This window comes from Egretta garzetta, unplaced genomic scaffold (genome assembly GCF_000687185.1).
Source record: "Egretta garzetta isolate BGI_Z169 unplaced genomic scaffold, ASM68718v1 scaffold27, whole genome shotgun sequence".
Taxonomy (NCBI): domain Eukaryota; kingdom Metazoa; phylum Chordata; class Aves; order Pelecaniformes; family Ardeidae; genus Egretta; species Egretta garzetta.
The window spans coordinates 1,775,300-1,799,628 of NW_009260400.1; the positions used below are offsets into that span (position 1 = coordinate 1,775,300).

General features: G+C 53.5%; 1 protein-coding gene across 2 annotated transcripts in view; it reads right to left on the bottom strand.

The window, feature by feature from the left end:
* Positions 1–6,810: 6,810 nt before the first annotated feature.
* LOC118452748 (hydrocephalus-inducing protein homolog) overlaps positions 6,811–24,329 on the bottom strand; it is a 137,217-nt gene continuing 119,698 nt past the window's right edge. Inside the window, exons 25-33 of one of the 2 annotated variants that reach the window (XM_035898720.1) lie at positions 17,372–17,564; positions 14,930–15,064; positions 14,052–14,261; positions 13,100–13,237; positions 11,294–11,471; positions 10,683–10,813; positions 9,195–9,328; positions 8,185–8,321; positions 6,811–7,147 (exon numbers count right to left, since the gene is read on the bottom strand). In XM_035898720.1, the coding sequence (XP_035754613.1) occupies positions 6,900–7,147; positions 8,185–8,321; positions 9,195–9,328; positions 10,683–10,813; positions 11,294–11,471; positions 13,100–13,237; positions 14,052–14,261; positions 14,930–15,064; positions 17,372–17,564 (1,504 nt within the window). In that variant the 3' untranslated portion in view covers positions 6,811–6,899. Of the gene's footprint in view, positions 7,148–8,184; positions 8,322–9,194; positions 9,329–10,682; positions 10,814–11,293; positions 11,472–13,099; positions 13,238–14,051; positions 14,262–14,925; positions 15,065–17,371; positions 17,565–24,329 lie in introns of those variants that run through there. The other variant, XM_035898721.1, reaches the window with a different exon arrangement.

Genomic DNA, 24,329 nt, shown 5'->3' on the forward strand with positions numbered 1-24,329 from the left:
AAGGGGAGAGGTGAGATGAGAACCGGCTGAGTCCTGCAGGGTTGAATGCCACAAGAAAAATAAACCACTTTGGAAACCCCTGAATAATTCCCACTAGAGCAAAAATGCAGGCCAGCACCTCTGGGGGACAGCCCTGGAGGGCACAGCTCTTGGCCAGCAGAGGCCCAAGCTTTCAAGTCCCCGGTGCAGCATCCGGCAGCTTTGCCCACTGCCTGCAGCCACGTTAGTCAGGGCTGGACGTCACCAACAAACCGTTAAGGCCCATCAGAGTTTTTTCTGCTGGAGCACAGGGTTTTGTTCCCACCCCGAGCCATGCCCAGCTGGCTCTCTGCACTATATACCCCCGTTTCAGGCTCTGGGTGATGTGGAGCCTCTGCTGTAAGCAGCCCCCTTGCTTCTCAAAGGCAACAGAAAGGTCCCAGGCATTAACCAGCATGGATCGTACTTCACCTGGGAGCCTGCTGGATCCATCAGATGTTGCTTCTGAGATTGGGATGTGTGGCTATCCGTCTTCCTCTTTCCTGCTGCCGTGCTTGCCCGGCCTCGGGAGCTGACAGACTGCAGGCTGACTTTGTCCCCAGAGCTGGACAGGCTCCCGTCCGGGCTGTGCTTGGCCTCTGTGCTGAACTGCAGGTTGAGGGACACCTCTGTGTTTTGACCTACGGAGGACAGAGACAGCTCAGTGGGGCCAGCAACAGGCGCTGTGGGGAGCAAGTGGGCCCTTCTAGCCCACCGGGCACAGCCCTGCGCCCTGGCAGGGACACAGCACTCATCCCCCTGCCTGCTGGGCAGAAGTTGCTCTCCAGAAGCAGCAGCAGCACCGTTCTCCAGAAGCTGCTCCTTCCCTGCTTCTCTTAGTAGCATGATAAAGTGCACCATCAGATTCTGGATGTTAAAGCCAGAGAGTTTTTAATGTCCAGCCCTGTGTCCCTCCTAACGAGTGCGCACGCAGGTCACACTGCACGGTAGCTCCCCTATGGATCAAGCCAAGGATTCATCCTCCAGGACCACTGTTTCCATACCTTGCACCCATCCTCCATTCTCCCATGGGGACTGTAATGCGCAGCCCTGCCCCAGCTGCATCCCCCATCTCCACAGGAGCTAATCCCTCTGTGGGGGATAACCCCACTGGGGACGCCAGCCCCCTTTTCCCTCCGCCAGCTCCCAACCCAACCAGGTTCAAAGCTGAGCGAGAAAAGAGCTCAGCTGCAGCGTGTCTCTCATCAGAAACTCCCCTGGGAGGTTATTCTTCCCTTCCTCTCATGTTTGTGAAGCCACACTCAAAGTCACTCGCCTAGTGCTTAATGAGCCACTTTAACAAGGAAAAAGCCCTCTGAAGTGGGCAGCGCTTCTGCCTGGCTGGATTCAGCTTTGAGGAAATATAAAATAAACTTAGATACAGGCATGCTTCACTGCTCCTAGGAAAAGGAAAATGTGCCGAGAAGCCCTGGGGCCGTAAAAGTGGCCCTGTCTGAGCCCTTAAAATAAAGATTTTTTACTTTTTTAATAACCAGAGATGCTTTATGAAATGGCTTTGCATTTCTACATGCCTCGCCCACGTTCCCCAAGACACCCAAGGGCTGTCAGACTTCTCTTGACCAAGCATTAGTGGACGGTTGTGGTGGGTTTCTGAAGCGCTGCTCTGGGTTCAGTGTTTCTCCTTACCAGCTTCCTCTGTCTCCCTGCGGCTCTGCTCAATGGCAGCCCTGATGCACAGCTCCCGGGCGCGCAGCCCTGCCGAGCTGCTCCTGTCCGAGATGGCTTCCGTCACCACGGCGTCGATGGACAAGCAGGCAGCACCATAGTATTTGGACAGGGCAACCGCTGCCGACGTCTTGCCTTGAGAGAGAGGAAGACTGCCTGGTGACACTCGTGCATGAGGCATTTCCAGGGACAGGCTCTGGAAAGCCCCCAGAATGGGATTTCAAAGTTTCAAGGACAGGCAGAAAGCAAAGCGCCGCTGTAGGGGAAACCACGAGGGAGGCAGCTTGAGCGTGGTTGGAAGTGCTGTTCTCTAGAGCCAGGTGGATCATCTCCACCTTGGTTTCAGCTGAGGACTTTGTCCCCTGTGACAAAGGGCTTCGAGCCCTGTCCCACCAACATTCAGACCATTTGCTAGCCTGTATTGGTCAGCGATTGTCTCGGGCAATGTCTGGGCACGGTTTGGGGTCAATACAGGCTAGGGACAGCTCCCATGAGGCAGTATGGTCCCATCAAGCAACAGGGACATGGCTACTCTGTTGGGAGAATGAGAGCCTAGCTGTATGGACACAAGGCAAGCCATACTGCTGGCACCGGCTAGGTGAAGGCCTGGGACTGTTTCGTGTGCCAGCGGAGCTGTGGCTTACCTTGCCTCACTTCAACGGATCAACCAAGCACCATGGCCTCTCCTGCTTTCCCTGCTTCCTTGAGGCCAAGGGCTGTGGCTCATGTACCTGTCAGGGGCGCCCCATGGATGATGATGATGATCCCTCTGCGGTTTTGGGCTGCGCGTCCTTCTGTGGAGATATCGATGCCAAGGTGGCGGGCGATGGCCCTATAGACAGGGCTGTCCTCCAGTTCTCCCGCAGCCTCCTTGCTGCTGGTGGTGCTTTGCCGATGCTCTGCTGTGCAGAACCGGGTATAAAAGTCAGGGTCCTGCCTACCTGTGATCCTGATCACGCTCCCCCACCCCCTCAGGTCCTGGGAGAGGAGACTCTGCTGAAACCAACGTCGTGCCTGGGGTCTTCCCATGCCCCTTCCTTTAGGCTTGTGCAGATCAGGATCTGCGCTAGATGCTGGTAAAGGTTCCTGTTCAGATTATAGCAAATTGGGTGGCAGAAAGAGGAAAGAACAAGCATCCAGCAATACCTAAAAGGACTGGGCCAAGCCTCCTTCCATGAACTGTCAACATGGTCCTCATGGGAGCTTGGTCCTGGGTTCTGCTGAGTAAGTTGGGGACCTACAGAACTGGGCATTTTACACAGTCCCAAGGGAGAGGCTCCATTTGGGGACGAAGTGATTATCCCAAAGCCGATGCTTTAGGAATATTGCACCAGGAGATTTAGCTGGGCTCTGAATTCACCATAAGAGCATTTACAAAGAGCCCTTAGGAGGTCACTGAGAGACATCTTGGTTTGCAATGTCCCATAGGAGAGAGCACACTGCCCTGCCTAGGAACAGGGACACCACCGTCCTGATCCTGATCCCAGCAGCTCCTGGGAGCAAAGGTGCTCATTTGGCAAAGTGGGGGAAAACGTCCCTGGCCTCTCCCTTCTAGCTGCCCTGGACTCTTCTTGGCATCCTACAGACTTTGTATGCAAAAGTGGAGTCAGGGCCTACAGGAAGATGGCACCAGGCTGTAGTGAAGTGATGGAGATGACACTGAAGTCCTCCACTGAGGCCCTTTTGCCACAACAGACATGAAATAGGTGAAGAGCTTAAGGTTATTACCTGTACCACGTCTTTTCTCAGCACCTTCCTCCTCCTCTTCTCCACATTCTGATTTAGAGTCCACCTTGTTGGACTGGCTTTCATCAAAAACAGAGGAGGGAACGATGGAGCTATGGGATGAGATGGTATGAACAATCCCAGCAGAGAGCTTTCCTCCTTGATCTGACAGAAACTGGACATCTTCAGCATTTGCTGAGGAGAAAGGACATGGGGAGGGAAGAAGAGAGTGAACATGAAAAAAGGCGGAAAATTTCCCACGGATGGAAACTCCCATGGCTCTGAGAAGCCTCTCCAGGCTGTCTCTGCCCTTAGGGGAATCTTGAGCTTGTGCTTTTGTTGCTGGGAAGGAGCAAATATAAAATAGCTAGTGATATTAGACCTGGTTCTACTGGCTGAACCAGTCCTACTTTTTGTGGTTGAGGGACACAAGGGGATAGCCTGATTATCTCCCGGTCCATGGTAGGCAGATAAGAACTTTGGCTGCGCTCAGGGCTAGTAGAGGATGACTTTCACCCTGGAATTCCTCCACCAAACTGTAGAATGGGTGGCTGCAAAAAGCACGGGCTTTCCATGGAGAACATCATGGCGAGCTCAGGGTAGGTGGGCTGGGCTCCCTGCTGTGTCCACACCCAGAACAGCCAACGCCAAACCCTCACCGTTGTCCTGGCCTGCTGGTTCCCCAGTCTTGGACTTCGCCTGCTCATCCTGCAGCCTTATCTGATCCTGATAGTACTCCAGCACCTCTGGGGGCAGCTTCTCACCCGGGGTGCGCAGAGGCAGCAATAAGGTGTTGTGGCAATCGTAGTCCTTCAGCATCCGCAGGATCTGTGCATGCAGGGAAGAGAAGCCACATACAGGATGTGTTTCTTGACCTCTATCAATGAACAGACTCCCCAACCAACCTATCTTCCCCCTCATTTCTTCCTCCCAACAACACGGACTATCCAAGCCCTTCCACAGCCCACTAGCAGAGCTGGCTAACCCCAAAATGCCACCAGGCTTTGCCCTGGGGACTGCCTCCATCTCCCTGGCACAAGCCTGGGAATGCTGGAGTGCTGTGAAGCTACAGGAGCATGCACGTGTGGACCAGACCTTTCCTCTCACCTGCTCCTCAGCAAGGTACTGCTGGTCAAACTCCAGTGAGTAAAACTCGATGGGGAACTCGCATGGGTTCTTCACCACCACTGTCCCCTCCGCCCCATGGCTGTATGGCAGCAATGGTCCCAACTCAAGCACTGGGGGGCTGAACTCCAGCTGCGGCTCCAGCCCATGCCCCCAGACCTGCAGCTGGAGGTGCTGGCTGCTCTGGCAAATGTTTATCTTCAGCTCGCTCCTGTAAGACTTCTGAAAAGAGAGAAGTGCAGAAAGCTCCTTTGTGAGGTCCCAGATGACAGGGCCTCAAATTCAACCCTTGCCCCAAGGTCAGGGATGTTACCAGTGCCTCTAAGGTGAACGGAGAACAGATATTAACTTAGAGCAGGGGGCTACAGCCCCTGCATGCTGGCTCCAAGTAACCGGGATGAACCCTAGCGTGAAGGGTAACTGGACATTTGGGTATCAGATGCACCTAAAATGGACAATCAGATGTTTTCACCTAGTCATGAGGGAGTGCAATGCTCATAAGAAAGGTCCTTATGGGTGGACTCTGCTCCCACGGGACTCAGGGGCTGTTTCACCTCCTTCTTCAGGGTTACACAAATGGTCTGAAGTTGCATCAAGGAAGGCTTAGGTTGGACATTAGGAAAAATTTTTTCAATGAAAGGGTTGTCAAGCCCTGGAAGGGGCTGCCCAGGGAAGGGGTCGAGTCCCCATCCCTGGGGGGATTTAAAAGCCGGGCAGCAGAGGTGCTTCGGGCCAGGGTTTAGTGGTGGGCTGGCAGGGTTAGGGGAATGCTTGGGCTTGGTGATCTTAAAGGGCTTTTCCCACCTAAACAATTCTGTGATTCTATGTTGCAGTCCTGGCACTGCTGCACCAGGCAAACACCAGCTACATGGAAGAGGCAGATGAGGCCTCCCTGGCTAGAAATAAGGGTTTTCCTCTCTGCTCGGTGCTTGACTCTGGTCAAAGCCAAGCACCAAGATGGTTGCATCCCCACTAGCAATTAAAACATCCCTGGGACCATTCCTAGGCAAGGAAGCACTTGTGTCCATACTGTTACATGCTGCCGGTTTCCAAGTCACAGTGGCCGCATGCAAACGGCTTTTGGGAACGTTCCGTCATTTGTGCTGACTCCCAGACTGCCTGGGACCGTGCAAGGAAGCTGGGCCAGAGCCCCAGGGACCACTGGCAGCACCAGTACAGGAGGCTGTCATGCCATGCCCAGGAAGGTGTCTGGTGGCTGTTGTGTCTGCTGGTACCCGCAGCAGGATTAGCCTGGATTGGCCCTTCCAGGGTTATCCCCTGACAGCGTGTCAGCTGCTCTGCGCAAGGGTGCTGCAGCCTGCAAATACGCCCAACGCGAGGGGGAAGATGCGGGGCAACAGGCAGATTTCCCCCCCCGCATCAAGAGGGAGCCACGCCACAGTGCCCTGATGCTCTCTGTGCAAGCTCCCCATCGGGATTTCAAAGCACCCCTTGAAAGAGGGTGCTGCGGGGGCAGCTGAGGCACGGTGGGTATGGGGCTTGTGGAAAGCTCCATGTGGAGGCACACCTCATGTCCTGCTCCCCACGCTGGGGTCTCATTACCCACTGCCCTGCCAGACCTCCTGGGGCTTACACCTGCCCATCTCACCTCTTCCATGGGTAAAAATCTGACTCGCACGTTGCATCGCTGTCCTGGAGCGAGGGCTCCAGCCAAGGGCAGCACCTTGAAGACACAGAACTTGGCCTTCAACTCCTGGAGGAGCTTCCGACGCATGCTCGCTGGCAAATGTTTGTCCACCTGAGCACAGAAACCAATCATGTGAGGTATCCTTGGTTGGTGAGGACAGACCCTCAGTTGCCACAGTGCTCTGAGACACCATCATGGCACTGAGAGCACCCACATCCAAACCAGCCGCAGCCACCACTGGCCTAGAACTGGAAGGAAGGCATATTTAGGCAGGGCAGGCAAATGGGGAGGCACTGTCCTCGGAGGAGGAGGAATCAGTAAAGATGGCAGAGAAGCGAAGCATCAGCAAGTGAACAGGTTCAGGTGAACCAGCCTTGCTCTGTACCCTCAAAAGCTTCCTCACACAAGCTGTAGCCCAAGTGCTCAAGCAGCCGTAGGGACAGAAAAGGCAAGAGAGGCAAAGAAAACCCAACCAAGAAGTTCCAGGTTACACGTTGTTTGTCCTTTACCTTCTTAACCGGCTCATTCATGGTGATAAACCATTTACAGGGGACCGGGAGCTCATTGTGGAGCTGGACAGTTTCCTCCTGGCACTGCCCACACTGGACGGCGGTGAATTCCAGTCTGTCCCTGGAGAGGCTGAGGGACGGCACAGTCACGTTGGCACAGAGGCGGACGTGAAACGTGGGACCTCCTGCTACCTAGTGAAGGACAGAGCATCCAGCTGAGAGCCCAAGTAACATCTGCTGCTGTCCCTGACCTGCTGCCTGCCCCAAAAGGTGGTGTGGGCACAGGGAGGTGAGGGACGTTGCGGCACCTTGATGGGCAGAAGCACATCCACCTCTCCCACCGGCAGGTTGGCACTCTGGGGGTCGAAGCGCACTTCGAACGTCTCTGTCTCGCAGTAGGGCAGGTGCTTCACGCGGTCCAGCTCCACGCTAAAACCTTGAACAGATGAAAATAAAGCAGCTGAAACACTCAAGCAACATGAAATATGTCACAAGCACGTTAAGGCCATATGGATGCCCTGGCTGGCAGCTCTCTGAAGGACCCCTTTGCATCTCCGTAGAAGCCTGATGCTCTTTTTCCCTTGTTGCCGCACAAAGAAAGGGTTTTCACAGCCAGAATCCAAGACGCACGTGGTAAAAAGGAAATGTATCATTTGAGGAGCTCCAGTAATTCCTTCATCAGGCATCCCAGGGAAGGATCCACAAACCTCTCCAAAGGAGAATTTCATAGAATCATAGAATCGTTTAGCTTGGCAAAGCCCTTTAAGCTTACCAAGCCGAACCGTTACCCTAACCCTGCCATCCCACCACTAAACCCTGGCCCTAAGCACCTCGTCTGACCAGCTTTTAAATCCCTCCAGAGATGGGGACTTGACCCCTTCCTTGGGCAGCCCCTTCCAGTGTTTGACAACCCTTTCCAACTATGATTCCCCCATACCATGGCATTTCCTGGAAAATAACTCAGAGGAGACACCTGACCGCTCCTCAGACACAGCAAGTGGCCGTTCGATGGCACTGCAGCCTTACCTCAAGGCCTGTTTTGGAAGCCTGTTTCAATACATCCAAGGACCTCACAGGCCTTTTCTCTAATAAAGGATGAACAGAAGTGTTCAGACACTATGAACACTGAACAAAACGCTTCTGAACCACATGTCTATGCAACACAAGCCCACAGAGTGCACAAAGAAACTGATAATGCCTGTGGTAGCCAAGAGCAGAAGATGCTGAGAGGTGACCAAGGTGACCAGCTCACCCAGCCCCTGTAATGAAGTGGTAGGGCACTCACAGGCAGGCCAGGTCTCTGGGCACTGCTGACCAGGAGAACTCAGGCTCTAAAGCACCAAGCAAGGGGTACTAAGGAGGAAAAAGCTATACAAGCACTCAGAGAACCTCCCCGTGTCCAGTGGCTTAAGCTAATCTGTCAGAGACAGCTCCTCCTTCAAGCCCACAGGAAGCCTCTCCAGCGCTGGTTACCTGTGTCACACAGGACCCGTCCATCGGCGTGGAAGGACACAGGGAACTGCCCGGTGTTGGTGATCTTCACAATGTGTGTGTGGATGTTACCGAGAATGACGTAGCCAAAGTCCAGGACATACTCAGGCAGCTCAGCTCTGAAAGGAGTAGTAAGGGGAGCCCTTAAACCACGTTTCCAAGGGGATGGAAGATGCAAATGAAGGGGATATTTCTGTATTCGCTGCTATAAAAACTCAACTCTAGCCAGTGAAACTCAAGGCCTGACTGCCTACCTGGTAATAAGACTTCAGTAAGTCACAGGGAGTGTAGGTCCTAGGTTTTCTTAGCTACCAGTGGGACCTTAACATAAAATTATCTGGTTGCAGAGCATTGCAAACTCTGTCCCCAAAGGAGCACTGGTAATGCAGTAAACACCCACAAGATTCATGGGTAGGTCCTTTTCCAGAGCAATCCCACTCAGGATCTGTTTTGCAGAGCACCTTCTTCCTGAACTGGAGAGCCTACACAGTGCCCATGCCTCATCATGAAGGAGCAAAAGGAAGGACCAGGTGATCTAGGCAAGCCCTGCAGCCCCACCAGCATCCCAGCTGGCTGATTTAGGGTTTATCAAGCTAATAACTATGCAACTCCCTGCTCTTTTTGCTTAGTGTGATCTGTTTGTTGGAAAAAGGACACCAGCTTTGATTTGCCTCTTTCAGAGCTGGTCAGCACGGATGGTGTCTGTGCTGCCTCGGATGGGCTTGATGGTCTGCACTGGACCCCCTCAGCTCTAAGAGCAGAATCCACCATCTGTGGGGAGTTGAGCACCTTCAAAACTCAGGGCAGCACTGTGGACGTGAGGACACTCAGCTGCTCACAGGGAATACGTCAAAGCTATAAGGATCAGACCCTTTCAGAAGTCCCTGGCTATTCCCAGCTCTGCAGACACAAGCAGCTCCCAGGAGCCGGGGTGTGCTGCTGGGTGTTACCCTTGGGGTGCCTGGAGGTAGGGTACAGGAATCCCCACTAACTTGAGAAGCCTGTGACGAGCACGCTGGTCAAAGGCAGTGTCCTCTGGGGGACTGGAAGCAAGAGCTTTCTGCTGCTCCAGGGCGTGTTCCTCTACCAGCATCTGCTCCATCAGCATCTGCAGCCGGGTGTCAAACTGAGGAAAGCAAAGATGGTGACTGGTTAGCAAATGTCCTTCCCAAGGGCCAGGCTTGTCTCTGAAAGAGGATCCCACCCTGCTCTTGTTGAGAGGTGATGGGGTCCTCCCATCTCGCTGCTCCATGGCTGTGACAGCTCCTGCTCTCTCAGCCAGGACTTCAGCTGAAGGGAAATGAACACCAGCATTTTCATCTGCCCAGTCACTGTTAGAAAAGCTGATCTAGCCAGACAAACAGACAGACAAGCCAGGAACTTGCCAGTGCTCCAAGTATCTGCCTGGCCCCAGCCACTGCCAAAGCAGCTCAGACAAGAGCTCTCTCCAAAAGGGAACCACAATAAAGCTGGTGCCTCTGAATATGAGCCAGCAGTGTGCCCAGGTGGCAAGAGGGCCAGCAGCATCCTGGCTTGTATCAGGCCTGGTGTGGCCAGCAGGAGCAGGGCAGTGACCGTGCCCCTGTGCTGGGCACTGGTGAGGCTGCCCCTGGAATGCTGGGTTCAGGGTTGGGCCCCTGATTCCCAGAAGGACCTGGAGGGGCTGGAGCGTGTCCAGAGAAGGGCAAGGAAGGTGGGGAGGGGTGTGGAGCCCCAGGCTGCTGGGGAGCGTTTGGGGAATCTGTGGGTGTTGAGCCTGGAGAAGAGAAGGCTGAGGGGAGACCTTATCGCTGCCTACAACTGCCTGAGAGGAGGGGGCATCTGGGGTGGATCAGGCTCTGCTCCCAGGGAATGGGCGATGGGATGAGGGGAAATGGCCTCAAGTTGTGCCAGGGCAGGTTTAGGTTGGACATGGGGAAAAATTCCTTCCCCGCAAGGGCTGTCAGGCCCTGGAAGGGGCTGCCCATGGAAGGGGTCGAGTCCCCATCCCTGGGGGGATTTAAAAGCCGGGCAGACGCGGTGCTTCGGGCCAGGGTTTAGTTGTGGGATGGCAGGGTTAGGGTAAACGGTTGGGCTTTTCCAACCTCAACGATTCTATGATTCTTTTGGAGATGACAGCACGGTCCCAAGGCGCAGGCAGGCTGCTGCTATTAAGCTCTGTAAACCTGGTAGGGCTTGGGTTGTGAGCAACAAACACCCCAGCAGTGACCTGCACCTCCATCAAAGCACCATAAATCCAATCACTGCAGGATCTCTCCACGGGGTAGTCAGGAAGCTGGTGCATCTATGGGGGGGGACACAACTATCAGCGGTGGGCAGCCCCTGGGGCAATGCTGAATTGATGCATGATCGTGGCCAGGTGCGGGCAGGGAGGTCCCAAGTGCCACCAGGACACCGGGAAGCCTCTTGCAGGGTGCAAGGGGCCCAAGTGACGCAGTGGGAGTGTGGCACGTGCGAAACAGGACAGCAGCCGTTCTCACCAGGGTGCCCAAGTCATCCGTGGGCGGCTCCATGGCCACAGCCTCCCCCAAAACAACGGCTTCATCTCTCTGGCTGTCTTTTTCCATCTTTTCTTTCGCCTCTTTGAGGATCTTCTCATATTTTTCATTTCCTGAAGAAAGACGAGATCCACAAATGGAAGCATGGGAGCAGTGCCAATCCCATTCAAGCTGGGAAACCCCACTCCCCCCATGCTGGCCTCTCCCAGAAACACACTCCTCCAGCAATGTATGGAAACGTGGATGCTGCTTTTCCCTCTGTGAATCCTGGTGTTCACTCCCACCCAATGCAATGCAAATCCAACCCTGCCAAAATCCCTGCCAGCCTCCTTTAGAGCCTTCCCAAGCATTTCTGTCCAGCCATCATCTTTCCAGGCCACCCACAGATTCACTGGCGAGGTCTTTAGGATGGTTCCCAGGGCAAAGCCCACACAGGCTTCTGAAGACTCAGGAAACAACCGGAGGGTTGAGTGTTGGTCTGACAGCCCTGAAGCCTCCAGGCTTGGTGGAGGTGAGTGTAAGCTGCCGTATGGGCAGATGACATGGGCGAAAAAGAAGGGGACCTTCCTGGGGAGCAGGCAGGCAGTGCTCACCTTTGATGTTCCTGGGCAGGTCCAAGTAGATCCTGGGAAAGCTCCCCTCTCCTTTCAGGGAGATTTCTTCTGGTTCCAGGTGACCCACTTGGATCTGGAAAGTCCTGCAGAAGACTCCAGGCACTCCTGGCAGGTAATAGACCTTCAGCACTTGCTCCTTGCCAGGTCCAAGGTAACCCTGCACAGCACAGGAGAAGAGGGAGGGAATGCAACCAAAGAGGGTTTGCTGGAGGGATGGCTCAGACAACAGACCCGCTGAGAAGAGAAGGCAGGTTCTCAAAGATCAGAAAGATCAGACAGCATGGCTTTCTAGATTGCTTGTATCCAAAAGCTGGAGTCTCCTACACCAGCATGCAGTACATCCTTCAGAGGGCTTGTGGGGATGCGAGCACAGCTCTTTTGCTAACAACATTTGCTCTCTACAAGCACAAGCCAGACGGAATAAATGAAAGCTCTTTTTCCAGCCACTATGGAAGATGAGTGAAGCGCCCGCACCCTCAGCAGGGCCAGCAGCTCCCGTCACATCATGTCAGAGCTTCCCAAGCCGGTGTTGAGGGGCCTGACCCCTTATTAGTGACCCCAACCAAACATCTCCTGCCTGCATGGTTACAGCGAGGGTGCACGAACCTACCCAGACGCATGGTGACCTGCAAACACACATCTCTGGAAATGCTGGAGCAGACTAGGACAAGATCCAGGGAAGAAGGTGCTGCCGGGAAGGACACCTCCTCTACGGGCTTCCAGAAGGGCTGTCCAAGCCCCAGGATGGGCTCATGCCAGCCAGATCGAGAGCAAATACAAGCAGAGAACAACACGGCTCTGGTGACAGGACAGAGCCGCAGCTCTCCTCAGCTCATCCTCCGCACACTGGGCTGCACCCTTGGCTCCCCACTCCCCTCCATGCTGCAGGGAGAAGCTGCTGAGTGGGACAGATCTGGCCACTTGGTCCCCTGAGCCCCTAACCCAGTGCACAACACAGCTGCAGCGAAAGCGAGCCTGGCCAAGCTGCCAGCGACGCTGTTACAGCAACAACCGCATGGGTCCAAGGAGAGCTGTGTCTTTGGAAGCTTGCAGGAAGAGGGCATCAGTGTGCTGTCCCTTGTAGGAGGCATGAAAGCCTTCCTCTTCCCATTGCAAAAAGGAATGAAGACAGGAACACTGCTTCAGCTCAAAGACATCCACGCAGGAGAAGCTGGGACGGTGGGATGCTGCAAACTCTTCTCCTTGTTATTCCAGCCCTGCTCCTCCCTGGCCTCCCTCACTGCCCCACAAAGCTGCTGCAGAGCAGAGGGACGGACTAGTGCAGGGGCAGTTACAATTTTGGGCAAAGAAACTTCATGCTCAAGCAAGTCTCATACGTAAGTCTCACCTGGTTAGTGCTGGCAGGGCGCAGGCAGGGTTTTTTATGGGCAGGGACAAGGAGTGAATCCTGTCCGATGACACAACCTGGGTAAGGTGACCCTCGGGAGAGCCTCCACCAGCTGGCTCCAGTGCCAGCACAAGCAGAGAGCTCAGCAGCTGGGGTCTGGAGAGCTAGCGGAGCCCTCGGGCTTCCCACCCGTGGCTGCTAAATGACAGCAAAGCCACCCGCTGGCAAAGGCCATTAAGGGAGTCTATTAGGACAGCACTTGCTTGACCCTCTCTGCCCCCCAGCAGCAGCAATTGCTTACCGACCTGTCCTTCCTGGCTGCTCTCATGGGTTTTTTCTTGTTTGTTTGTTTGGTTTTTTTTCCCCTATAACCCTCTCCTGGGCAGCCTGACGAAGGGCCAGGGTTAATGAATCACTTGTGCTACTTTCATACTCACTGTGCTGGGCATGAGCAGGGGCACGCCGGGCAGAGGGCTGGCAGCAGCGGCCATGCTGGGGCTTAGCACCACATAGGTGAATCCCACCTTCCCGCTGTTCCGCAGGGTGACCTCTGCTTCAGTGACTTCATTAAACAGCTGAAGAGAGAAGTTGAAGAGACAGGCCCGATGCTGGGAATCTCCTGCTTTCATTGGGATGAGAGCAAACAACCACGATGCAGGAGAAAAGAAGGGACAGAGGAGTTTGGGCGCGTGGCTCTCCCAGGTTAACCTGGGGAACCCACAGCCACAGGGCACCTCTTACCCCTACATAGGAACAGATATTTATGGCAGCGTGCAAAGGGGCAATGCCAACCACGAAAAGATCGGTAATGAAGAAACCAAAGAGAATACAAGCCCTCTGCACTTCGCCAAACAGCTTGCTGAAACAAAGCAGGAGGCACCAAGACACAGCAGAAGAAAAGGCGTCTGCCTGCAAGGATGGGCAGAGTTTGCAGTGACAGCAAAAGGGGAGACACAGACAGCGCAACACAGGGCCAACAGCTGGAAACATGTGGGGGGGTTTTAAACTGAAAAGAAGTAAAGCAGGGATGATTCTGGGATGTTATTCTGTCGATTTATCAAGAGTTTTAAAAGAGAGCATCTCCTTGGACCTCAGGCTTTAGGAGTGGATCAGTGGATGGATGGCTCAGGGCACGTCCCTCTGGAGATCACCTCTGGGATCCTGCCTGCCCCAGTTACTAACCTTGCAAAGGAGGAATTCCCAACTTTGGCGGGGGGCGGAGATGGCCATTAAAAACCAGCTTGGATGCAGGACACATCACTCAAAGGTTGTACTTCCAACCCACACAGACAGCAAAGTAGCTGGGAAGGGGACAGGCCTAGGCCTAAGGTGGGCGGCAACCCGCCAGTGATGGTTCCAAGGACCTCTGCCAAGAGACATGTGTGGTACCTGCAGCCCACAGTTGATCTCTGTGGTGTCCAGGAGGTAGTTGATGAGCGAAGCCTCCCCACTCAGCGCGATCTCGTAGGTCGGGCCTCCCTCCACCCCGCACAGTGCCATGACACGCGCGACGATGTTTGTATGGCCAAAGAAGGTGAATGTGACCCGCTGGCTCTCGCCTGGCTGCAGGACACCATACAGCGGCAGGACGTCAAAAACCTGGAGGTAGGGAAGGAGAGAGCAAGATGTGGAGCATCAAACCTGATGCAGAAGAGCAGCCATAGCTTGGAGCAAAGGACAGGCATGGCTGGAGGGGCCTCTTCCTCAAACACAGGCAAAAATCATCCTAATCTTGTCATGCATCCGTTACAATTTCCAGTGGAGGAACTATATGAAAAATCTTCTCCCATACTCACTAATTAATACATTAATTAATACACGATGTTAAAGTAATTTGGGAGGTCTGCTGGCAGCAAGAAATTCTCTCCTCTGCAGAACCTGTCTTTAAAAAACACCTTTAGAAAAACACAAGACTCGAAGGTGAGAGCCCTTGTAGCCTAGGGGAGGACTCCAGCCCAGCTCATCTGACTCCGGATGCTTTCCGCTCTCTCTCTGATTCACTGCTCCCTCTCAAGGTGCTACAGCAAAAGCTACTGCAGAAATTTCCTATTGAGCACTTGGTGCTGCACAGGTTAACGTCTTTGGCCAGCCCTGCGATGTCCCACATGGCCTCCCCAATGACCAGTTGCTTCAGCGGTGCTGTGTGATGAGCTTGGAGGAGCGTGAGGCTGCTCCAGGAGCAGCACCAAGGGCCACCAGTGGGAGTGGGGGCTACACAACTGCTTGCCATGCTGGAGTCGCAGAAGTGAGACAAGATTCTCACCTACCTCCTCTGCTCCCAAGGCGAGGGGCTCTGCCTCCACGAACTGCATCAGTTCCTTGATCTTCACCAGGCTTGGAGGCTCTGCAGCCCCGTCCAGCTCTGCAGTTCCGTCCAGCTCTGCAGCACCAGATGGCAGTGGCTGGAAAACATGCACCATGGGCTGCAGTAAGCAGCTGGCTGATTTAGGTGAGACCACTCTGCTGCAGGGTCTACCACCTCACCAAGGCAGGAGCAGCTGAGATGGGACCTGGGCGCAAATCAAGTAGGGTTATTGTCCATGCCACCAGTTTAGTGTGGGTCCAAGCCCACCCACAGATGAGACACAGGCTCCATCTGCACTTCCTACACACCAGCTTGCAAGCTGAAGCTGGGTGCTCCCAGCACTCAGTCCTGGCAGACCCCTCACCCTTGGGCCAGCCTGGTTTCACTCACTCCTGCCCAAGGGAGACGCTGAGAACCCCATGCCTGGACAGGTTCGGTTTTCTGTGACAAAAATAGGAACACAGCTGCAAGTGAGAGGTATTAAAAACAAGAAAATATGGACTTAGAAAGTGCTCGGCACAGCTGTCCCATTTTCAGGTTGTTGAGGTGGGTGTTGGTCTCGTCTCCCTGGTAATGGGTGATGGGAAGAGGGGAAAAGGCCTCAAGTTGTGCCAGGGCAGGTTTAGGTTGGACATGGGGAAAAATTCCTTCCCTGCAAGGGCTGTCAGGCCCTGGAAGGGGCTGCCCAGGGAAGGGGTCGAGTCCCCATCCCTGGGGGGATTTAAAAGCTGGGCAGAGGAGGTGCTTAGGGCCAGGGTTTAGTGGTGGGATGGCAGGGTTAGGGTAACGGTTGGGCTTGATGAGCGTAAAGGGCTTTTCCAACCTAAACGATTCTGTGATTCTATGATTCATCTCATGCACTCATCAGTGCTGAAGAGCTGAGGGTCTCCAGTGGGGCGTTCTTCTCCGATGGCACCTTCCTGAAGGTGGTAGCCGAGATGTTTTTCTGCCTTGCAGCAGCTGAGGGCTGGTGTTCAACCTCAGAGGTGCCATCTTTCAAAAGTAACCTCGTTTCTGGGCTTCTGACCCCTATTTATAACCAAGGGCTTTGTGATTGCTCTTGACATCTAAGAGCACTTCACTAATGTAAAGAAGTGCTTTGTGCTGTGGCCTTGACTTCAGCAAAACCTGCAAGAATATTTACAGGAAATCCTTATACACCAACATGTCCCCAGTAGATAAGCACTGGGGAAGGAAGAGTTTTCTCACATCTCAACGCTCTTTCTATCAACTTCACATTTTCAAACCTAGCAAAATTTTGCCAAGTGTATGTTCCCAAAGCTGTTAACCCACATCTCTCCTAGCCCTCTGGTCTCCCACCTCCCCAGGGAGGTTATAAGGATATCGCTTTGATACAGTGACATAAGCAGAAGATGAAACTGCAATCCAGATCATAGAGTCATAGAACCGTTTTGGTTGGAAAAGCCCTTTAAGATCACCAAGCCCAACCATCTCCCTAACCCTGCCATCCCACCACTAAACCATGTCCCTAGATGCATCCCTAGATGTATCCTTTGAAGCAATTTTGGATCCTGCTTAGTCCACTTGGTTTATTTGGGCATACGTAGCAACAAAGCAGGAAATAAAGATGAATCCATGCTTCCATCCAAAAACAGTCAGCCATGCTATTCGTTATGCCTACCAAGTATCATTTCTCCTGATTCAGAAACAAGATGTAGTGTTATAACATTAAACCTGCCGGTATTTGGATGCCAGCAGGTGCACCCCCTCTCCTCAAACCCAACACCACCGCTGGCGCTTCCAGAACCTCTCATGCTCCCTTACATCCTTTTTTATTGCCCCAGGAGCAGCCTCTGTCCCACATGATGCAGAACAAGGTGCCAGCTCCCACTAGTACCAAGGCCAAGCTCCAAAGCAGCGAGGTTCACTAGGAAGGTCAGCAGCTCAGAGGCTGTTTTCAAAGCCAGGAGGAAGAGACAGAGACTTTGCAAAGCCTTATTTTATAAATGACAGCTCTGCAGCTGTCACTGCAATATCCGGTCTTGGGGGAAGGCAGAGGCGTGAAAATGGGTGGCTCTAGCCTCTAGCTGGAGTTGAGAAGGCGGTACGTGGAGATCAGTACTTAGCACAGCTCGATACAGGAAGAAAACTGAGAGCCTTCACATCATGATGCAGATAAAAGCCTCATTTGACATAAAAAAACCCAAACCAACCCAAACCAAAAAAATCCCCAATCCAGCGTAGGTCAGGAGAATCTGAGTGGGCTTCTCCAAGCCCAACCGTCCCATTTCTCCCTCCCATGTCCAGTCACTGGCCCTGCTGCCCAGCCCACTCTCAGGGCACACAACCACAGGGCAGCAAAAAGGGAGGTTGGCACGAGCACAGCTTCTCGGTGTCAAGCTAGGGGAGGCAACGCAAGCACTAGGCATACAAGGAAACCTACCTTCACTTCCAAGGAGTCATATGCATCTGCTGGCTCTTGGGCAAGATCCCCCACTGCTCCTGGGGCTTCAGCTGGCTCCTCCACACCTCCATCCCTGGAGCTGCTCTCCACAGACGCCGAGCGCTCCCACCGGGCTTCCTCCTCATTCGGTGGTTGGGGCTTGATGAAAAATTTAGGTGCTGGAGGGCTGAACCTGGAAAATAACACAGTTTTGATCATGGACCTGCAGTGGGAGGGAGGGAAGCCTGCATGAGTGGCTCCTCGGCAGGATGAGGCCCCTGTGGGCACCAGTGGTGCGAGCTTGGTGATCGGTCTGACCCAGCAGCTCTGAAACCAGGCTGGAGCAGGTCAATGCTTGGGGCTGCCCGGGGATGATGCGCCTCGCTGCTGGCGTAGTGGTGGTGCAGGTGACTGGCTGCAAAAAGGAAGAGAACAGAGGTGAACGCTGTGTGCAGAGGCAAAATGCACAGCAGGAGAGGAAAAGACAGACAAACTGTGCAAAAAGGCGAGATTGAGGTGCAAAGAGGCAGATCCAAACAGCGACGAGCCGGTACAGACCCATCATGCCCTCCTGAGAGCACTCGGCACTGTGGACTGTATCTTCCCCACCCAGGGGGCTGAAGCGAGAAGTTTTGCAGCTCCACTAAATATTTATCCCGAATATTTCCCCTGACAACTACCCACAGCTGTATCTCAGCACAAGCAAGTGGCAATGCTGGTGGCTTTCTCTATGCACGGTCAGGCAGGAGCAGGATGGAGCCCGCAGCCTGCTGTGCCCTGACCAGACAGAGCCCAGCACGGCTCAGGGGCACCCAGGGAGCCCAGCACAGGACATCCTCGCACGCACCAAGGCCACCAGCGACACGGAAAGACACGTTGAACTGTTCCAGGCAGACTCACAGCTAAACAGCCCCTTGATCCCCGATGAGCACCAAAGCAGCAGCGATTAGTGCTTTGGGGAAAGAAGTTCTGGCCATTTTTAATGGCTCCACAGCAAATGCTGGTGGCAAGATTCAGCTCCCTGCTGTGCCACAGGTATTCCCCAGTTACAACACAGGGGCTCTAACTGCACCTTGCGCTGAAAGGGCAGCAGCTCTGCTGGAACGACATTGTAGCGGATGCAGCGCTTACCAACGGCGTGATCGCCTCCCCAGCAGCAGCTTCTGAACGCAAACCATTTGAGGACCAGTTTGGCAAATGGTTCGGCAAAGTGGCTCAATGACTTGTTTTATGAACAGAGCTGAGTTTATAGTTCGATCAGCATCTGTCAGTAAAAAGTACACGGTGTAACGTTTTCAAATGTTCCCCGGTGACTCCCATCACGTTCCCCGTTTTAAACTGCAGCAGGTGCCCATAGAAACACTGCTCGTACTTCTCATGCCATGCGGAGGGACACCCTGGAACCATGCCGGCCTGTCACTGCACCTATTTTCAAGTGATACCCATATGCAAACAAGCAACCTGGATGCTTGGTTCCCAGCTGGGAATTCAGCGACTTTAACAATGAGCTCCCAAATGAGTATTTGCCTTTAGCTTTAGAGCTTATTATTGAAGGTCAGCAACCTGATCTGGTTAAAGATGTCCCTGCTCCCTGCGGGGGGGTTGGGCTAGATGGCCTCTAAAGGTCCCTTCCAAACCAAAGCATTCTAGGATTCTATGAAGTTTGGTTCTCCTTTCTGGATGAGAGGCTCTGCTCTTCAGAGATCCCACCTGACTTGTCCTTCCTACAACCACATGGAAGAACAAGGCTTGGCCCAGGTGAGCTCCTCCCTCTGCCTGCTGCTGGGACCCCACAGAGGACCCCAAGCAAGACCTCAGCACCATCCACATGGAAGAAGAAACTAGGAATGGAGGAGACAAAGGCATTTGCTCGCCCCTGCAGAGCATCACCAACCTCCAGTCCCATCTGCGCAACCTTTGCTCCTCTCAGCTGAGGCACCTTAAAACATGTCGGGGTGCACTGATGGGCGACCGAACTGCTCAACACCTCCAGCAGCCACTGCCTTGGGCGTCTGCATGAGGATGAAATAGAATCACAGCCTGCAGCTGAAGACCTCTTCTCCTGGGTGATGAGGGAGATGCCTGAAACATAGGGGTACAAATATCCCAGGCCAGGAACACCTCGAAGCCCTCCAGCTATGCACCAGTGCAGCGTGTGTGCCTAGCTATCATTACGGTGACTCTCCCAAAACTGCTAGCTGCGATCCATCCTAGCGAGGAAACGAAATCGCTGCTCTTAGAGCTGCTTGTGATAAATACTGCTGGTTAATAACAACTCCTGAAGAGAGGTAAACCCCCTGAGACGGAAAATCCATAATCATTTATTAAATTACCTTTAGTTTTATAGAACGGTTTGAGGCAACTTTGCAGGACGGCGGTGCCTAGACGACAACAATATTTTTCACTCTAAAGTAGGAGCCCTCTGGGACCCAGTGCTGGGAGACAACATGATTAGCGAGTCCTGCTGCAGAGAAGCACAAAGCACAGCGAGGGACTTTTTCCAGTGGGGGAAAGTCAAAATGAATAACTAGAAGCATAACGTGAAAAGGAAGGGAGCAAGGAACCCAAGTTGTGAACAGAAAGCTGACCCCCAGGACAAGAAATCTTCCTGGTGGTGGAGGAAAAGGGGGTTGCCTTGGAAAAGGAGAAGGACAGGGAAGATAACAAGATGTTCAGCATCAGCCCAGGCTTCACGCAGCTATTTCCCTGATGCGAATTGGGACTTTCTGGACATCTTCCAGCACCTTCGGGCCAAGGTTGTGACTGCAGGGAGGAAGGCAAAGAGCAGAAAGCAGTTCCTCCACCTGCAGAGAGGACCCATCCCAAACCAGAGGGGCCAAAGCACTATGGAATTGCCTCCACCAGCACCACAGAGCTATGACGAGGACCCTTCCAACGGAAGCAGCTCAGCCAGGAGCTGGAGGGGCTGAAAGCAAGGTGTTAACCCCTCTGGGTCTGTCTCACCCAACCTGGCCACCCCTCAGATGAGACAAATGCATCCGGGAATTAACAGTGGGGATTTAATGGGAGCATGGGCAGATTCACATCAGGGAGAGAGGAGTCCTTCCTACTAGGGTCAGGACACCCTCGGCCACCCACCATCCCCAAACTCCGAGACATTAAAAAAAAATATAAATAAACCTCAGCCTGTATCCTGGTTTCTGAGCCTGCTAGGGACACAACTTCACACTGCTTCCCACACCTGCCTCCCAAAATAGAGGAGCTAGAAATCACACCGCTTCTGCAAACTACATGTGAAGATTCACATGGGATGACGTGACCCAGCTTGGCTCAGGCTGTGCAACAGCCAGCACCATCAGGACAGTCACCCAAAAACTGTAAGGGGAGCGCCTGAGGGCCCTGCAGGCCCTGCCAGTACCAAGGACGTGTGCCAGAAGCCACCACCCCTTCCCATGAAATGCAAGAGTTTGCACAGTGCTGAGTGCTTCCCTAACGCACGGTACCCACATGCAGAGCATCCTTGCTCAGGCCCCCGAGGAGCACCTGCTGGAGCCCCCACTGGGCACAGCCATGGCACCGGGTGAAAACAAACCTCCCGATGAAGCATGATATTAAAATGGCACTTTGGAGCAAGCCACAGACAGTTCGAGGGTGTTTGCAACCGAAAGCAAAATAATATCAATACAGGAGTAAACTGAAAACCTTCCCAGTGCACCATGCAGGAACAGGGAGCTTGAGCTGGGCTACCCGGTCAGTAGCCGAGGAAGGTGATGGTTTGCCCTCATCTAGAGCAACTATTAAACTGCATTTTGTCCAAATGGCCCTGAAGCCTATTTCTTTGCCAGGATAAATTCCTCTGCTCGCCTAAGGTTTGTGCATTTACTGAGCCACCCATTGAAATTCAGACCAGGCAGCGGAGAGATGGAGAAGCAACATCGCTGCAGTGAGATCTGACACCTCCAACTTCTGTCTTGCGGGTGCTGCAGATGATTAAGCTGCATTTGGCATTCATCAGAACGTAGCGAGCAGTCCTGGGGACGTCCCACTGTCATCGAGTAATAATTAAGTTGCAGTTAATAAGCAGTTTTAACAGCCACTTACTTATTTTAGCCAAAAAAATGCAGGTTCTGAGCCATGAGGTAGAATTTTGCTTTCTTGTTTGAAAGCAGAAATTGTGTAGGAAGGGATGCTACCACTGAAAAGACGTGAAGTTTCCCATGTTCCTGGGGCAGCAAACAAAACTCTCCAGCACCTTCCAAGCAGAAGCCATGGGATTTGATTTTGGGGTGTAGCAAAGGGTCTGAGGCCCCTCGAGCTCCTTCTGACATAGCTCTTGCCTCTGGCAGAGTCCTTCCACAGGATGCAGCTGGCCAGGCTTTGCAGGGTGCAGGTACTTAAAGCTCCTGAGCCGCTTGGGTCCAACTTCAGCTGGCTCAGGGCCAGCCACCGCAGGCACTGCAAGTCTTCAGGGAGATCACCCTCAGGCAGCAGCACCCACCTCTCTCGACGAGTTATAGCCCTGGAAGAAGCCTCCACTGACTTTACTGGAGTTATTCTGACTCGCACTGATTTTACAGCCAGCAAAACATTTCCCATTAAGTCCTTTCCTTCCTTTGCACATCAGCCAGGTGATTTATAAGCATCAGGTGAGGTGGTAGGAAGCTCCTGATTCTCAATCAGACTCTGGCCAAAGGTCCCTCTGAACAAATCAGTAGCTCTAATGATAAATACAGTTTGTAGCCTTTGTTCAAAATTAAACAAGCCCTGACAGCTGTAATTTGGAGACGCTGTTTAAAGTAATCAGCGCCAATTACAATCTCACCAGCACCTTCAAAAATTGGCTCTGCAAACGAATGACTGTATTGACTCCTGTAACTGATAGCAGAGGAGGAGAGACGTGCTCCAGCCACAGGGACCTGGGCATTCACCATTTGAAGATGTCTTCATGGGGGCAAGCCTGAGAGCTTGGCAAACCATGAAGGGTATGGCTGTAAGGGTTAAAAACATGAGGAAACAGGGGGGAGGCAGAGAAGTGGTTGAGCACAACCAGCTGAGAGCAGGGGGCTGGTCCTGGGTCCATTAGCCAGGCAAGCAGAAGGCTCCCAGCTATGGGATGGGTTGTCAAGCACTGGAAGGGGCTGCCCAGGGAAGGGGTCGAGTTCCCATCCCTGGGGGGATTTAAAAGCTGGGCAGACAAGGGGCTTAGGGCCAGGGTTTAGTGGTGGGATGGCAGGGTTAGGGGGAGGTTTGGGCTTGATGATCTTGAAGGGCTTTTCCAACCCAAACGAGTCTATGATTCTATATTCTCCATCCATCCTCTTCTTAGGGCAAAGGCTGCAGGAGACCAAAGCTGGATTTCAACACGTTTGTGAAAGGGATGAACAGGACGCAGCCTGAGATGGTAGGGATCAGGCTGGGCGGGCTTGGCAGGCCAGCTTCACCTTACAAGAAGCCAAAAAGCATCTCAAGCCTGAGCTGAGGCATCCCAAGGGTTGAGGACCAGCGCGTAACCTGGGCTCTTCTGCCCACCAGCTCGCATTGTCATCCCTCCATGGTGCCAAGGGCAGAGCGAGGAAAAGGAGGAAGACAAAATGCTGGAGCACGTCCTGAACTCCTCACCTAGGAGGAAACATCCCTGCTCATCTCGACCGCTTCTGCTGGACCCCAGAAGGTGTCTCCACTGGCCCGCACTGATGCAGGCTGCCTGGCACCATTGCAGGCAGGCAGCATGCCACAGCCCAGCCAGCCCTCCCAGCAGGACACCACAGGAAAGGCAGGAGAGGGTAAAGCAGCAACGATAATGAACACAGCAGAAAAAACAAACCAAAAAAAGCTTCGGTTTAATATACTACCTAGGGTCCCATCCCCAAATAAATCAGATGCTGACGCTCCACTCTGCTGAGCACGCCAGTATTGCCATCCATCCCCTCTCCTAGGAAGAGCAGGACTCCTCACACCAGCAGAAAACACAGATTGAATGCTGTGCACGGCTTTTACCCTGCATGAAAGGCTAGTTAATAGCATCGCTGTTGAGTTATTATTAAAGGTCACCCACATAGTACAACATAATTATCCCCTGCCTCACCGAGAGCAAGGCAGATGTGCTCCCGGGAACACGCTCGCAGTCCAACGGCCCCACTGAGTTCTGGGGGACGGGGCGAGGGACAACCAGACAGGATCGGCCTGGTCCAGGTGATGTCGGGGACAGCTGAAGACAAGCGTGGGGTGATGGAGGCAAGCAGGCGAGGAAGAGGGGACGGCTCCCACCGAAGAGGAAGCAAGCAAAGTGAGCTCACAGTCAGAAAGTTTACCTGCAGAGGAGAAAGATGACTCTCCCGAGGGCAAAGCGGCTGAAAAGGCGGCATTGAGTTCAGCACTCTCAAAAACACACAGCATACCAGCTGGCCCAGAAGGACCCTTGGGGTGCCTGGCCCCCCGGGGACCTCTGCCTCCCTCTGCTACACCAAGCGGACAGTAGGGAATAAATAAACCCTTCTGGCACCACCTGACACCACTAACTCTGGGGTGGGCATCTCACTGGGCTGCCCCGCTCCTTGCAGAGCCCCGTTATATCTCCTTGTGAGCTGAAGTCCTCTCCAAGCTGCCGTGCTGTAGAGAGCTAAAGGTTTCCCCTCTCTTTGCTCCAAAGCTGCCTCACTTGCCCAGTCAGGAGATGTAGATTTATGGCGATACATCCTCAACATCCCAAAGTTCTCACCTGGGCTGGCTGAACACAGGGCCCACACTCTCTTAACCTGATTGCTACCTGTTCTCCCAGCTGGCAAAGACAATCCCCCTGCCTCCGCGAGCAGGACAACTTATCAACGCTCCTGCGCAGCAGAATTATAGAACCATAAAATCCTTTAGGTTGGAAAAGCCCTTTAAGATGATCAAGTCCAACCATTCCCCTAACCCTGCATTCCCACCACTAAACCCTGGCCCTAAGCACCTCCTCTGCCCAGCTTTTAAATACCCCCAGGGATGGGGACTCGACACC